We start from the raw sequence: 15,404 nt of genomic DNA on the forward strand, positions 1-15,404 counted from the left end.
ACAAACCTCTTATAGACAGCAGAGGGTTCGAACCCTGGTCCCGGTCACTGGCACTCTAAAGGCATTGTGCTAACCACAACATCGACCATGCTGCCCCCATCTACAGGAGATCTGCAGTAATTTTAGTAATCAGGATTTACACTACCCAGCCCATGCTCTGTTCTGGTTGCTGACATCAGGTAAGAAGTATAATGCCGCAAGACCTAGAGTGGCACGGGTGGCATAGCGGTTAGCACAACGCTGTAACAGCACCAGTGACTGCGACCCAGGATTCAATCCCATGCTTTCCATAAGGAGTTTGTAAGTTCTCCCTGTGCCTGCATGGGTTTTCCCTAGGGGCTCCGGTTTCCTCCCACTATTCGAAAAGTACAGGGGTTATAGGTTAATTGGGTGTAAACAGGCTCCTGATCTGAAAATGGCCCGTTAAATTTAAAATTAAAAAAGACTCACGCCACCAGGTGCTACCCCTTTACCATCAGACTCCTCAACAACACTCATTTAAGGACTCGTAAGTGCACTTTATTGATTTTTTTCATTCTCTCAGTTAGTTTACTGTTTACAATTCTTTATTTGTTTACATGTATACATTGTGTACATTTTTGCACTATCAAAAAGTGGTAATTGTGTCACACCCGCAGTAAAAGAATTTCAGGGTTGTATATGATGTCATGTATGTTCTTGGACAATAAATCTGCAATCTATATTTCTAGGACCATGCCTCTGAATTCCTTTGCCTGTATCCTTGCGTCATCACACCTACAATCCTGTGCACATCAAATTATTGTAAGTACATACCTCTGTGCTATAAATGCCCCTTGGGTATAAAAGATGCCTCAGGTAAATGACCCACATGATGCAGTTTTAAAATATTTAATATTAGTGTGGTATTTAAGAATTGCCATGCCTCAGCTCTATGGTTTATGAGGATGGCTAAAGTGGAGATAACAATAGTACACAATTATCAATATGATCTATAAATACTGTAGTTTTATTGGACACATAAACATCTGTCACATAAACATCTGTCATTGCTGTGCACTGCTCACTTTGATAAGTTAATACAAAATCCAAGCTTAATGAAGTTTCCTCAGTGTTATAGGGAGTCCCATGCTCTCAGTGGTACCTGCAGGCCCAGTTTCCCCTTCGATTCCCCCTGTGGGGGTTGGGGGGTGGGGGAGATAGGGAGATAGGAAGAGAGGTTAGTCCCTTTTATACTGAAAAGTTGTGGCAATGCCGTAGACATAACCCGTCTTTGGAAACAGGCATGCTGGTTCACACAGAACAGAAAAAAAGTGGCTCCATGAGTCCTTTTGCAAGCTGACTTCTCAAAACAAAGGAGGCGGGAAATGTAGCATGTCAGTATCAGAGGCTAATGTGATGTGTTGTGTTGAGAAAATAATTTGGTGGGTCTGGACACAAGCTTTGATTAACACACTGCTGCGACCCATGCACGGAGACGCGGACCAGCCCACAAAATGGCCAATGAATGCAGCAACCGCGCGGACCTGGGGGTGACACCGGCTGTCATCCCAGGTGACCTCCTGCATGGCAGGAAGACAGGAGCTGTAGCGGGAAAGCCAGCCAATCGCAGGCTGGTGCTCCAATTACACGGGGGGAAACCTGACGTCAGCTCCTGGGGCCCATATAAGTGCAATGGCCATTGCAATAAATCAGTCTCGATTTCAAGGCTTTGGTGTGTGTGTGATTCTTCTCCATGCCTACATAGCATGAACACTATAACACAATAATTATAGAAGAGCATGGAAAAATGTTACGGGAATAAAGCATACACAGGCACAGTTTATAAAGGAGCGTGGGAAAATGTTAACTGGAAATAAAACACACACATGCACAGTTTATAAAGGTATTCTTTGGCTTGGCTTCGCGGACGAAGATTTATGGAGGGGGTAAAAAGTCCACGTCAGCTGCAGGCTCGTTTGTGGCTGACAAGTCCGATGCGGGACAGGCAGACACGATTGCAGCGGTTGCAGGGGAAAATTGGTTGGTTGGGGTTGGGTGTTGGGTTTTCCCTCCTTTGCCTTTTGTCAGTGAGGTAGGCTCTGCGGTCTTCTTCAAAGGAGGTTGCTGCCCGCCAAACTGTGAGGCGCCAAGATGCACGGTTTGAGGCGATATCAGCCCACTGGCGGTGGTCAATGTGGCAGGCACCAAGAGATTTCTTTAGGCAGTCCTTGTACCTTTTCTTTGGTGCACCTCTGTCACGGTGGCCAGTGGAGAGCTCGCCATATAATACGATCTTGGGAAGGCGATGGTCCTCCATTCTGGAGACGTGACCCATCCAGCGCAGCTGGATCTTCAGCAGCGTGGACTCGATGCTGTCGACCTCTGCCATCTCGAGACTTCGACGTTAGGGATGTAAGCGCTCCAATGGATGTTGAGGATGGAGCGGAGACAACGCTGGTGGAAGCGTTCTAGGAGCCGTAGGTGGTTCCGGTAGAGGACCCATGATTCGGAGCCGAACAGGAGTGTGGGTATGACAACGGCTCTGTATACGCTTATCTTTGTGAGGTTTTTCAGTTGGTTGTTTTTCCAGACTCTTTTGTGTAGTCTTCCAAAGGCGCTATTTGCCTTGGCGAGTCTGTTGTCTATCTCATTGTCCATCCTTGCATCTGATGAAATGGTGCAGCTGAGATAGGTAAACTGGTTGACCATTTTGAGTTTTGTGTGCCCGATGGAGATGTGGGGGGGCTGGTAATCATGGTGGGGAGCTGGCTGATGGAGGACCTCAGTTTTCTTCAGGCTGACTTCCAGGCCAAACATTTTGGCAGTTTCCGCAAAGCAGGACGTCAAGCGCTGAAGAGCTGGCTCTGAATGGGCAACTAAAGCGGCATCGTCTGCAAAGAGTAGTTCACGGACAAGTTTCTCTTGTGTCTTGGTGTGAGCTTGCAGGCGCCTCAGATTGAAGAGACTGCCATCCGTGCGGTACCGGATGTAAACAGCGTCTTCATTGTTGGGGTCTTTCATGGCTTGGTTCAGCATCATGCTGAAGAAGATTTAAAAGAGGGTTGGTGCCAGAACACAGCCTTGCTTCACGCCATTGTTAATGGAGAAGGGTTCAGAGAGCTCATTGCTGTATCTGACCCGACCTTGTTGGTTTTCGTGCAGTTGGATAATCATGTTGAGGAACTTTGGGGGACATCCGATGCGCTCTAGTATTTGCCAAAGCCCTTTCCTGCTCACGGTGTCGAAGGCTTTGGTGAGGTCAACAAAGGTGATGTAGAGTCCTTTGTTTTGTTCTCTGCATTTTTCTTGGAGCTGTCTGAGGGCAAAGACCATGTCAGTAGTTCCTCTGTTTGCGCGAAAGCCGCACTGTGATTCTGGGAGAATATTCTCGGCGACACTAGGTATTATTCTATTTAGTAGAATCCTAGCGAAGATTTTGCCTGCAATGGAGAGCAACGTGATTCCCCTGTAGTTTGAGCAGTCTGATTTCTCGCCTTTGTTTTTGTACAGGGTGATGATGGTGGCATCACGAAGATCCTGAGGCAGTTTACCTTGGTCCCAACAAAGCTTGAAAAACTCATGCAGTTTGGCATGCAGAGTTTTGCCGCCAGCCTTCCAGACTTCTGGGGGGATTCCATCCATACCTGCTGCTTTGCCACTTTTCAGTTGTTCGATTGCCTTATATGTCTCATCCAGGGTGGGAACCTCATCCAGCTCTAGCCTTAGGGGCTGTTGAGGGAGCTGGAGCAGGGCGGAATCTTGGACTGAGCGGTTGGCACTGAAAAGAGATTGGAAGTGTTCTGACCATCGGTTGAGGATGGAGATCTTGTCGCTGAGGAGGACTTTGCCGTCTGAGCTGCGCAGCGGGCTTTGGACTTGGGGTGAGGGGCCGTACACAGCCTTTAGAGCCTCGTAGAAACCCCTGAAGTCGCCAATGTCCGCGCTGAGCTGGGTTCGTTTGGCGAGGCTAGTCCACCACTCATTTTGGATCTCCCGGAGTTTGCGCTGAAGATGGCTGCATGCGCGACGGAAGGCTTGTTTCTTCTCTGGACAGGACGGCTTTGTAAGGTGTTATTATAATGCTATACACAGTTTATAAATGGTTGACTATTTCTGTTGATTTTAGCAATTTTCACAGATAGACATTCAAACCTAAAAAATACAATTGTTAATGCTGCCAAGGTTGAGGTTACAGAATGGTTTTTCATTAGAGCAACTGTAGCTATCTGCCAACAAATGCCTGCCAGCTTATTAAATGTCTATAAATGTTCCATTGTTGATATGATAGGTAATCAAATTGTCATCTGAATTATTGCATGAGATATGCTTTTCTTGCCAATTTCAATCGGCAGTTACAAGGGCAGGCTGAGGCCAATTGTATTTAGCACCTCTTTAGCACACTTTTATAAGACTGTAAGACATTAGGAGCATTAATTGTGTACGATTTAACATTTTCCCACACTCATACATTCCCGCAATATTTTCCCATGCTCTTCTACAAATTGTTGTGCTGCAAACCCTTGTGACCAGACCAACTGAACCTGATTCACACAGGCGGTGCTGAAATTCGTACACTATGCACCTGGTAGCGTCCACTGCTCTACTCACTACGAACCTTTTCTGGACCCAACATCATCTCCCAGCAACACAGGTTGTCTATTTTAGATAGGTCCTGCATCAATATGCTCCACCACTGAGAGTACCTACCTCGATAGATTGAAGATGAGTAAAGGTGTTTACAAGCTAGGCCTCCACTTCGAGTCCAGCTGCAGAGGCAGTTAAAAGGCTGCTCCAGTGCTACTCTTATGTCCATTGTCTGGAGCAGCTGTTCCAGCTGTGTGTGGGATTATGGGTAGGAAAGACGGCCATTGCTCTGCCACTTATTGAGCCGCTGGCACTGAGAGGCGGCCACACAGGCCGAAGCAGCCCGGTGAGGTGCCGGAGTGGCCAGCAGGGCTGTCACAGACCACACTAGCTGACCCCACTGCCCCGATGGCTCACACTGGCCCCCCCTGCCCTGTCGGCCCCTGCCCGCCATCCCTGCCCTGAGGGGGTCATGGAGGGAGAGGGGGTGAGATAGATCACATGTTGATGACGTCACTGCCATTGCAGCAGCATTACATTCATGCTTTTTTTTGTTTTGTTCTCTGCACTATTCTTGGAGCTGTCTGAGGGCAAAGACCATGTCAGTGGTTCCTCTGTTTGCGCGAAAGCCGCACTGTGATTCTGGGAGAATATTCTCAGCGACACTAGGTATTATTCTATTTAGTAGAATCCTAGCGAAGATTTTGCCTGCAATGGAGAGCAACGTGATTCCCCTGTAGTTTGAGCAGTCTGATTTCTCGCCTTTGTTTTTGTACAGGGTGATGATGGTGGCATCACGAAGATCCTGAGGCAGTTTACCTTGGTCCCAACAAAGCTTGAAAAACTCATGCAGTTTGGCATGCAGAGTTTTGCCGCCAGCCTTCCAGACTTCTGGGGGGATTCCATCCATACCTGCTACTTTGCCACTTTTCAGTTGTTCGATTGCCTTATATGTCTCTACATCACCTTTGTTGACCTCACCAAAGCCTTCGACACCGTGAGCAGGAAAGGGCTTTGGCAAATACTAGAGCGCATCGGATGTCCCCCAAAGTTCCTCAACATGATTATCCAACTGCACGAAAACCAACAAGGTCGGGTCAGATACAGCAATGAGCTGTATCTGACAGATACTTAATGACAGATACTTAATGACAGATGATACAAACAGAACGTGAATAAAACCAAGAAGACGATTGTGGATTTCAGGACCAATCTGGGAGACAGGACCCAGTTGCCCCTCGTGGGGTCAGTAGTGGGGAGGGTCAAGAGCTTAAAATTCCTGGCTGTCAACTTCTCCAAGGATCTGTCCTGGAGTCTTCAAGTTGCTGCAATCACAAAGCAGGCTCGTCAGCAACAGTATATTGTTGGACATTTGAGGAGATTCAGCATTTTGCTAAAGACTTTAAAGCTTCAAAAAGTGCATCGCGGAAAGCATTCTGGGTGGTTACATCAATGCCTGGAACGGAGGCGCCAACTCCCAACACAAGAATAAACTCCAGGGAGGTGTTAACCCTGCCGGTGACATCACAGGCACCAGCATCCACTGCATGGAGGACATTGACCTGAGGTAAAGTCTTTAAAAAACAGCCTCTATCTTGAAATACGCCACAAACCAGTCCAGGTCCTCCTCACTCTGCTACCATCAGAACCTAAATAAGAGACTCAACGGTAAAAGGACAGCTTCTTCCCCGCTGCCATCAGATTCCTGAATGATCAATGAACCAGACACGGCGTTAAGTTTCGTGCAATTTATTTTATTTTTGATAGATATTTGTAAGTTCTTTCTAATATGTATGATTATACGATGATGTCGGAAAACGCCAAACTTCATGACAATAAATCCTGATCCTGATTCGGATTCTGAAAGTCTGCAGACATCGAAGGTGAGGTGAAAGCATATCGCTGGTGAAACTCAGCAAGTCAAAGAGAGGAATGTATATTCAAAGGTTGAGTCCTTCATCGGGGTTTGCGGGAGGAACTCAGATAATATGATGAGGGGAAGGGTCTGGGGAACAGCACGGTCCCAAAGGCAGGGTGGAATAGGTGGATAATAGAGGGAGAACACACCAGGAATGAGAAGCAGGAGGAATGGCTCTGCGAATGGAAAGCGAAGAAGGAGAAGGACTGAAAGAAAGAAGAAATGGGGAATGGGAAGGGAGGGAGAACAGAGAGTAGGCAAGCGGAAATCGGAGAGATGGATGTTAATTCCATCCTGATGGAGAGTGACCATCAGAGTAATTAAGTGTTTCTCCTCCAATTTACGGTAGTCTTGGCAGGACAGTACATGAAGCCATAGAGAGCCATGGTAGTGTGACGCGGAATTGAAATGGTTGGCCACTAGGAGACTCCTGTCTCTAAGGCAGACAGAGGGAATGTATTCAGGGAAGGCATCTGCCAGAACTGCGGCCAGTTTCTCCAATAGGAAGTAGGTCACAATGGAAGGGAGACCTAATGCTCTAGATAATTCATGCAGATACACGAGTTAACATGTTTCTTTCTACTGGTGGTGAGGGATGAGGTTTGGGTGCAAGTGCAGCAATTCCTGTGGCCGCAGGGACATGGGCAAAGGGGCGATTGATGGGAAAGGTTTAGTGGACAAGGACATGCTAGCAGTGCAGCAATTGTAACGTTCAAGAGATTGAGGTTCAGGGAAAGGGAGAGTTTGGAGAGAAAAGGGCCAAATTCAGGCAAATGAGACAGGCTGGGCAGCAGGTCCAACATGCGTCAAATAACCAGTATCAAATCTGGGGAATTGGGTTTGTATATCAAGCATTCAAAACCCTAAAATAAATTCAAGACAATGTCAAATTGCACATTTCAAAGTAATCTGCGCAAAACCAAGTGCAGTGCGAAACGTTGAATTGAAAATAAACAAATAATTAGCGGAGAGTTTCACATACTGAAAACAAATGTGTGTTCAGAAGGAAAGGGCTGGATGCCGTGGCTGATCGGAACAAACAGAGAAATTCGTCTCTCAAGGACTGAAAACTGAACAGATCTATTCTTGTTTGCAGAGAGAGTATCCTTTTATCCATATATCCTTTTAACCATATAATATAATCATATAACAATTAATCGACAAAAGGAGGCCAGCTCGGACATTCGAGTCTATACCTACACCAACTCCCACCAAGTCCCATAACCACTCTAATCTTTCTGAAGCTAATCATTTTGCATTTTCATTGCTATATTTCCGAACTGTTATCAATGCCTGGAAATAAAACAGTTCCAGTATTTTTTTAAAACTGGAAAACAAGACAAAAGGCTGAGAAATTTTAAATTAAAGGAACATTCGACTAACAATGTGCACTTCAACAGATATAAAATATGACGCTGCAAAATTCATAATTATAAATACTGGTCAATACCACCGAAATTGCGGGCATCTCGTAGCTTTAAATATGTTTTCAATAACTGTCTTCTCAATATGATTTCGAAAACGTCAAAACAAGATTATCTGGTTTTCGTTTCATTTGTAAAGTTAATCAGATATTTGAATCCACTCTTCAGTTGCTCCCTGAATCTCCGCTGTGTCAGCGCATAGATACACGTGTTGGTGCACGTGCTGAGCATTCGTAACATGAATCCAAATTGTTGCAGGATATAGATCGGCGTGCTGAAATATTTGTCGGTGTAGAAATAGTTTTCCTTTTTCCATTTAGTCGAATGTACAACATGTGGCATCCAGAGTAAAATGAAATTGGCAGAAATCGCGAATAACAAAATCATGGACTTTCTCCGTTTCTCCACCTCGGGGTCTTTCTGTTTCTGACCGCTGCAGCGCAGTTCCCGGCGCACTCTGTTCGCAGCGGTAATATATCTGACGGTTAATGTATTAAACATCGCAATTAAACCAATTGGTGATAACGGGTTAATTATAATAAATAATAATCCGTACGATGTCCAAGCTGGTGATGTTATATATTCTACAGTGGTAACACAGCGCCGTGGATCCACTGCAAAGTAGAATGGAACAGACACAGCAACGCCTCCTGCAGCAGCAGTCGCTATCACCACTGTCGCCGTTCTCTCGGTGCAGTATTGTTTCCGCAGTTTATCACAGCAGATGGCCATGTAGCGATCGAAAGTGAAAGCAACAGTGAACCAAACAGAACAGTGCGAGTTTACGAGCTGCAGGACAAGGGTCACAGAACACAATGGAGATTTAAACAAGAAATATGCGAATAAATAAATAAAGTTAATTTGTTGCATTATAACAGCAACGAGGACCACCATCAGATCTGCTGCTGCCATCGCCACCAAGTAGCGAGTGATACATCTGGAGAGGCCACAATTTCGGCGTGACAGGATCACCATTGCCGTCAAATTAACTGAAATGAATTATAAATGTAGTTATTTACTTCAAACTATATTCAGACTAATCAAATGGACATTGTGTGTAGGGTAAGGACATTTGTCCAGAATGAGACAAAGCTTCGGGTTGTGATAGAATACGTAATGGAATATATGGGACGTTATTTGTAGAATTACAGTCGGTTACACACACACATATACTTTAAAACAGATTTTTTTTTGAAATATTGAAGAATTCATATTCATTACCTTTACACAAACTATGGAGAATGTCATGCACATTTTACAATTAGGTTCTAATTGAATGTCTTGGACTGGAATCAAATCGACTGTGTTGAACATTGTCAGAAGCTTCTGACCTTTCTGCAAAGTGCTTACTCAAAGGTCACTCGTGGGTTTTGTTTACCTAAAGAGAACAGCTTGACCAAGAAAACTAACTCTTATTGTTTGTCGTAGATTGCCAGTGATTTTGCAAATGAGAGAGTCACATAGGCCTTCCGACAATTGGGAGGGAGTGGGAGAGGGGGAGAGAAATTGAGCGAGTGAGTGAGTGAGTGAGAGAGAGAGAGAGAGAGAGAGAGAGAGAGAGAGAGAGAGAGAGAGAGAGAGAGAGAGAGAGAGAGAGAGAGAGAGAGAGAGAGAGAGAGAGAAAGAGAGAGCGACTGCTGAAAGAAGCAGGAGAAGATTATAGGAACTGAAACAAACACCAGAGCGGTGGATGGCTGGAAATACTATCTGACTGATTTTTCTCTTGGAATAAGTAGAACAGAAGGAAAATCTGTGGTAGCCTGAAGAAAGACGTTACCATTTGGAAAACCCTCATGGGACAAGTTTCATCAGCCAGACATTGAGGTGCCTAATGGTGATTCCTCAGTTGTGGAAATCCTAGAACAACAAATTTCTCTCTTCAAACCCTACGAGAATCTTCCTGAGTAGTAACCATTTTCCTTTCGTGGAACAAAACCTGGTGAATATTATACATGTTAAATTCTGTGTACAGTATTAGAATTGACTGTAACTTGACAACTTGGAAGAATGAGAAGCGAGATTGAATTGTGAATCAAAGAATTTTTCTTACATTTACACATATGTCACCTTCACGTGCGATTACAATTAAAATGGGGTTAAGTTGGGCGTAGTTGTGTTAATAGAGATGTTAGAATTTGATACTGTTTTCCCGTTCAAAGTTGATTAATATCAATTTTGTTTAAAAAAAAACATTTGCCTTGCTAAATGTCTATTGCTTCTAGGTTTTGGGTTCCTTTGGGCTCCTAACATTTTATGGGGATCTTCCGATCGATTGAACATGAGTTTTATGGTTTATTACTCCTTGTTTTTCCAAGCTAATTTAATGCTTGAGTGTGAAAAACAATATGTTTTTTGTCAGGACCATCACTTGCAGAGCTGATGAGCAAGAGAAAAGAAGAACTGAGATTTAAGGCATTAAAACTGACTGAATTTTAAAATTGGATGAGAAAATTAGAAATTCAGAGAATTATAGTGAAATATCGAAGAGGGTAGATTTTTTCAGAGAGTCTTAGAAAGTTTTCCAGAGGATAGATTTGGTGAATTTCAATTGGAATTGGAGAAATTGAGGATGGAATAAGAAAGAGAATAAAGGAGGGTGTTGGAGGCCGAGAAACAAAGACCAAGCTTGAAGGTAATGTGAAGAGGCTGGAAGGCAAAGAAATGATGCCAATGGCAAAGAGAAGAGGCTAAAAAGCAAAGAGAAGAGGCTGAAAGCAGAGGAAATATGAGTTTGAATTGGGTGAAAGACAGTATTAATTAGAGAAGATGAAAATTTATCCCACCTTCATGTGGTCATCTTGGCGTAAAGAAAACCATTAATAAGATTTTGAAACAATATTTCTAGCCTGGTTTGAGAAAGGATGTTATAATTGGTGGAGGACATGTCATTTTTGTCAGGTTGTGGGGAAACCTAACCAGGGTCCTCCAGTGGCTCCTTTACAACCTATTCCTGTTGTTGGGGAACCTTCCACTAGGGTAATGTAGGTTGTGTACGTCCCTTGCCGAAAACTATGTCTGGAAATCAGTACTTATTAGCAATTATGTGTACACCGTCAAGATTTCAAAAAGCTATACCATTAATGAATATTAAAGCCAAAATGATGATAAAGGCTCTGGAAAGTTTTTCCACAGTTTTTGGATTGCCTGTAGAATGTCAGAGTTATTAGGGATATAATTTTATGTCTGGGTTATTTCAACAGTTAATTTATGAGTGTGGAAGAAAACAGATCTCCTCATTTGTGTACCTTCCTGTAACTCACGGATCTTTGGAAAGATTTCATTCTACTCATAAATATATGATGAGAATTTATTGTCTGGAGATTGGAAAAGATTGTAATGAAGGAAATCATTTATTGTTATTTGCATCAAGTGCAGTTGTACAAGTGTGATTAGGGTTCAGCTTTTTTGAAATTGTATGTGAACATCAGATAAGAGGGCTTTTGATGTTGATGAAAGAAAAATGGGTTAATGAGCATGTGCGGTTGGACTTGTCGGATTATGTTTCTAAATTTAAGTATAGGCTACAGAAAGTGTGGATTTTGGCTCAAGAGAATTTCGAAATGTCTCCAGGTAAAATTAAGCATTTATTTGACATGAAAACACAAGTGAGGAAATTTAAGATAGGAAGTAAGGTTTTGATTTTGTTTCAAACACATGAAAATCCCGTGAAAGTTAGACTGTGATATCAAAACGGAATGATATTAACTTTTTTGTTAATACTCCAGATAAAAGGAATAAAACTCAGGTTTTTCACATGTTGAAACCCTATTATGAAGATAATGGTGAACAATCTGTATGAGAGGTGTTAGCTCTTGACAGGGTAGGGGAAGTTAAGGATCATGAAGTTATGATCTTGTTAGGGGAACCTAAAAGAAACCACGTGATGGTATAATCAGTAATTTTCGAAATTTTGCGGGTAAGGTTAGGACAACTTCAGTCACAATATCAGATGCAGTTGAAGGAATCAATTTTAAAATACACAGATCTGTTTCCTTCCACTCCAAAAAGGACATCAGTGATTTATCACCATGTGGGTGTTGGATAATGAAGTCCCATTAAACAACACCCATAGAGAATAAACACTCAGAAAAGTAAAGTCATGGATCAGGAGGTGGAATATATGTTGAGAAATTATAATATTAGACCTTTAAACTCAAATTGGTGTTCTCCTTCTATTCTGGTACCAAAACCAGATGGAACTGTTAGGTTCTGTACAGATTACGGTAATGTTAATTCAGTAGCTAAAATAGATGTTTATCTGATTCCAGGAATAGATGACTGTATTGATAAAATTGGCAAAGCTATATTTCTTAATAAGTTGAATTTCTTGAAGGGTTACTGGTGTGTGCCTTTAACTCAGAGAGGAAGGAATATTTCAGGATTTGTTATTCCACCCGGTTTATACGAGTAGAATGTGTTACCTCTGGCATGCAAAATGCCCCTGCAACATTTCAAAGGATGATTACTTCAGTAATCCAAGTGTTTAGGCCTACAGATGGTTATATTCATGACTTGGTCACAAATAATGTCACATGGGAAGAACAATTGAAGGTATTGGACAAATTGTTCACATAGTGAAGAGTGAATGTAAATTCCACTGTGGCATTCTTGGGTCATGTAGTTGGTCATGGCAAAGTTTCACCGATTCAAGCAAAAGTGAATGCAATTTCTGAGTTTCCTATTTCCAATGCAGTGAGAGCTTTTTTTGGAATAGCAGAGTATTATAGCAAGATTGCGCTGACTAAGTGATGAGTTCGACCAGTTTTGACTCACGCAGTTATGAGTCCAGGTGCGTAGGTGGGTCGGCCGAGTAAGGATAGAACCACGAGCCTGCGGCATTGCCTGGTGTGCCAGATATGCAGAGTGAAGCGTGAAGACACATCTCCGTGTTCAGTGGACTTGCTGGGCATGCGCGGTGTGTCAAGAGTCCGCAAAACTTTGGGGAAACTGTGGGTTGTGGGGGAGTCCAAACGTCGGCGGGCTGATGAGATCCACCATCAGTCACACCGGAAGAGGACCCATGGTTTTGGAGGAAGAAGAGAGCTCACTTTTACTAGAATTTGTAGAACTGGAGACTGAGACTAAAGAAGGTACGCCTCAAAGGATGGTGATGGATCCTGGAATGGATTCTCTGTTTACAATTTTGGAAGGGGTTTTGCAGCATATGAAACATATGTCAATGCAGATGGCGAATCAGATGACTCAAGGATTTTCTGAAATGAATACTAAAATGAACACTATGTGTGAAGAAATAACTTTTGTGAAGCAAGATATTAATGTAGTTAAGAGTGATGTTACTTGATGTATATTATCAGTGGATACTGTACAAGACAACTTTAGAAAGATCAAGGAAGCTTTTCTTGAATGTAAGAATCAAATGGAACATATTGGAGAAAAATGGAATAAGTGGAAGATCTCACTGTTGATTGGGGGATACAGAAGAAGGAATTATTGATTGATTATTATCGATTGATTCGATAAAAAACCGAAGTCATACAAATAATGTTAAGACAATAGGTCTTCCACAAGATATGTAGGGTTCAGATCTGGTGAAGTTTATTAAGAAATGGATCCCAAGTGTTGGGCAGAGAATCTTTCTGGATGGTTTGGAATTAGATCGAGTGCATAGAACATTAAGGAAGAAACCATTACCAGGACAATTACCACAGGCAGTCTTGATTCATTGTTTGAAATATCAGGATAGAGAAATTATACTTTGACTGGCAGCTCAGAAAGCAAGACAAAATCAGGCTGCAATGAGGGTTCAAAATAACAGGGTGTTTTTTATGCAGATTTGAGTAAAGAAATTATTAGAAGACGGCAGGAATTTAATTTGGCTAATATCTATATATGTACACATACATGAAGACGCTGTTTACATCCGGTACCGCACGGATGGCAGTCTCTTCAATCTGAGGCACCTGCAAGCTCACACCAAGACACAAGAGAAACTTGTCCGTGAACTACTCTTTGCAGATGATGCCGCTTTAGTTGCCCATTCAGAGCCAGCTCTTCAGCGCTTGACGTCCTGCTTTGCGGAAACTGCCAAAATGTTTGGCCTGGAAGTCAGCCTGAAGAAAACTGAGGTCCTCCATCAGCCAGCTCCCCACCATGACTACCAGCCCCCCCACATCTCCATCGGGCACACAAAACTCAAAACGGTCAACCAGTTTACCTATCTCGGCTGCACCATTTCATCAGATGCAAGGATCGACAATGAGATAGACAACAGACTCGCCAAGGCAAATAGCGCCTTTGGAAGACTACACAAAAGAGTCTGGAAAAACAACCAACTGAAAAACCTCACAAAGATAAGCGTATACAGAGCCGTTGTCATACCCACACTCCTGTTCGGCTCCGAATCATGGGTCCTCTACCGGCACCACCTAGGGCTCCTAGAACGCTTCCACCAGCGTTGTCTCCGCTCCATCCTCAACATCCATTGGAGCGCTCACACCCCTAACGTCGAGGTACTCGAGATGGCAGAGGTCGACAGCATCGAGTCCACGCTGCTGAAAGTCCAGCTGCGCTGGATGGGTCACGTCTCCAGAATGGAGGACCATCGCCTTCCCAAGATCGTATTATATGGCGAGCTCTCCACTGGCCACCGTGACAGAGGTGCACCAAAGAAAAGGTACAAGGACTGCCTAAAGAAATCTCTTGGTGCCTGCCACATTGACCACCGCCAGTGGGCTGATAACGCCTCAAACCGTGCATCTTGGCGCCTCACAGTTTGGCGGGCAGCAGCCTCCTTTGAAGAAGACCGCAGAGCCCACCTCACTGACAAAAGGCAAAGGAGGAAAAACCCAACACCCAACCCCAACCAACCAATTTTCCCTTGCAACCGCTGCAATCGTGTCTGCCTGTCCCGCATCGGACTGGTCAGCCACAAACGAGCCTGCAGCTGACGTGGACTTTTTACCCCCTCCATAAATCTTCGTCCGCGAAGCCAAGCCAAAGAAAGAAAGAAGAACACATACATTTGCTTTTCATTATCTGACAGTATTGAACGTTTTTTATGGGAATTTTCAATCTCAGTTTTTTGAAAATGACCATGATGCATTAATGGTTGCTAATTCATTGCCAGATATATGAGGGAATGGGCGATCATCATCATTGTCACCTAAGAGAAAGGACAATGGTAATGGAAATGGGAAGAATGGAAAATTCAGAAAAAATCAGAATAAAGCTGATTTGACACAAAGACTTTTCGATATTGAAGATCCAGAATAATCAGTGGGTCTTTTTCTATAGCAGTGTGTGCGAGTGAGGGAGCAGCAGATTCAACTTTATTGCAAATACATAATGTAATTGACCATCCAGTTGCCTAATTTTCAAAAAATATCAATGTTTATCAAAGTAACTATTCCATTATTGCAAAAGAACAGTTGTCTATTGCGTTTGCTCTGCAGAATTTTGATGTATATCTCAGAAACTCTCTGGAATCAATTGTGATATTTCGTGAACAAAATCTCCGGTGTTTTTGAATAAAATGAAGAACAAGAACAGAAGATTAT

The 15,404-nt window shown here is 43.3% G+C and overlaps 1 protein-coding gene across 1 annotated transcript; it reads right to left on the reverse strand.

Annotated features, from left to right (window-relative positions):
• Nucleotides 1–7,998: 7,998 nt before the first annotated feature.
• LOC138748027 (probable G-protein coupled receptor 139) lies at nucleotides 7,999–8,862 on the reverse strand. The gene has a single exon (XM_069907728.1). The coding sequence runs from the start codon at nucleotides 8,860–8,862 to the stop codon at nucleotides 7,999–8,001; it is 864 nt and encodes a 287-aa protein (XP_069763829.1).
• Nucleotides 8,863–15,404: the final 6,542 nt, after the last annotated feature.

This window comes from Narcine bancroftii, chromosome 13 (genome assembly GCF_036971445.1).
Source record: "Narcine bancroftii isolate sNarBan1 chromosome 13, sNarBan1.hap1, whole genome shotgun sequence".
Lineage (NCBI taxonomy): Eukaryota > Metazoa > Chordata > Chondrichthyes > Torpediniformes > Narcinidae > Narcine > Narcine bancroftii.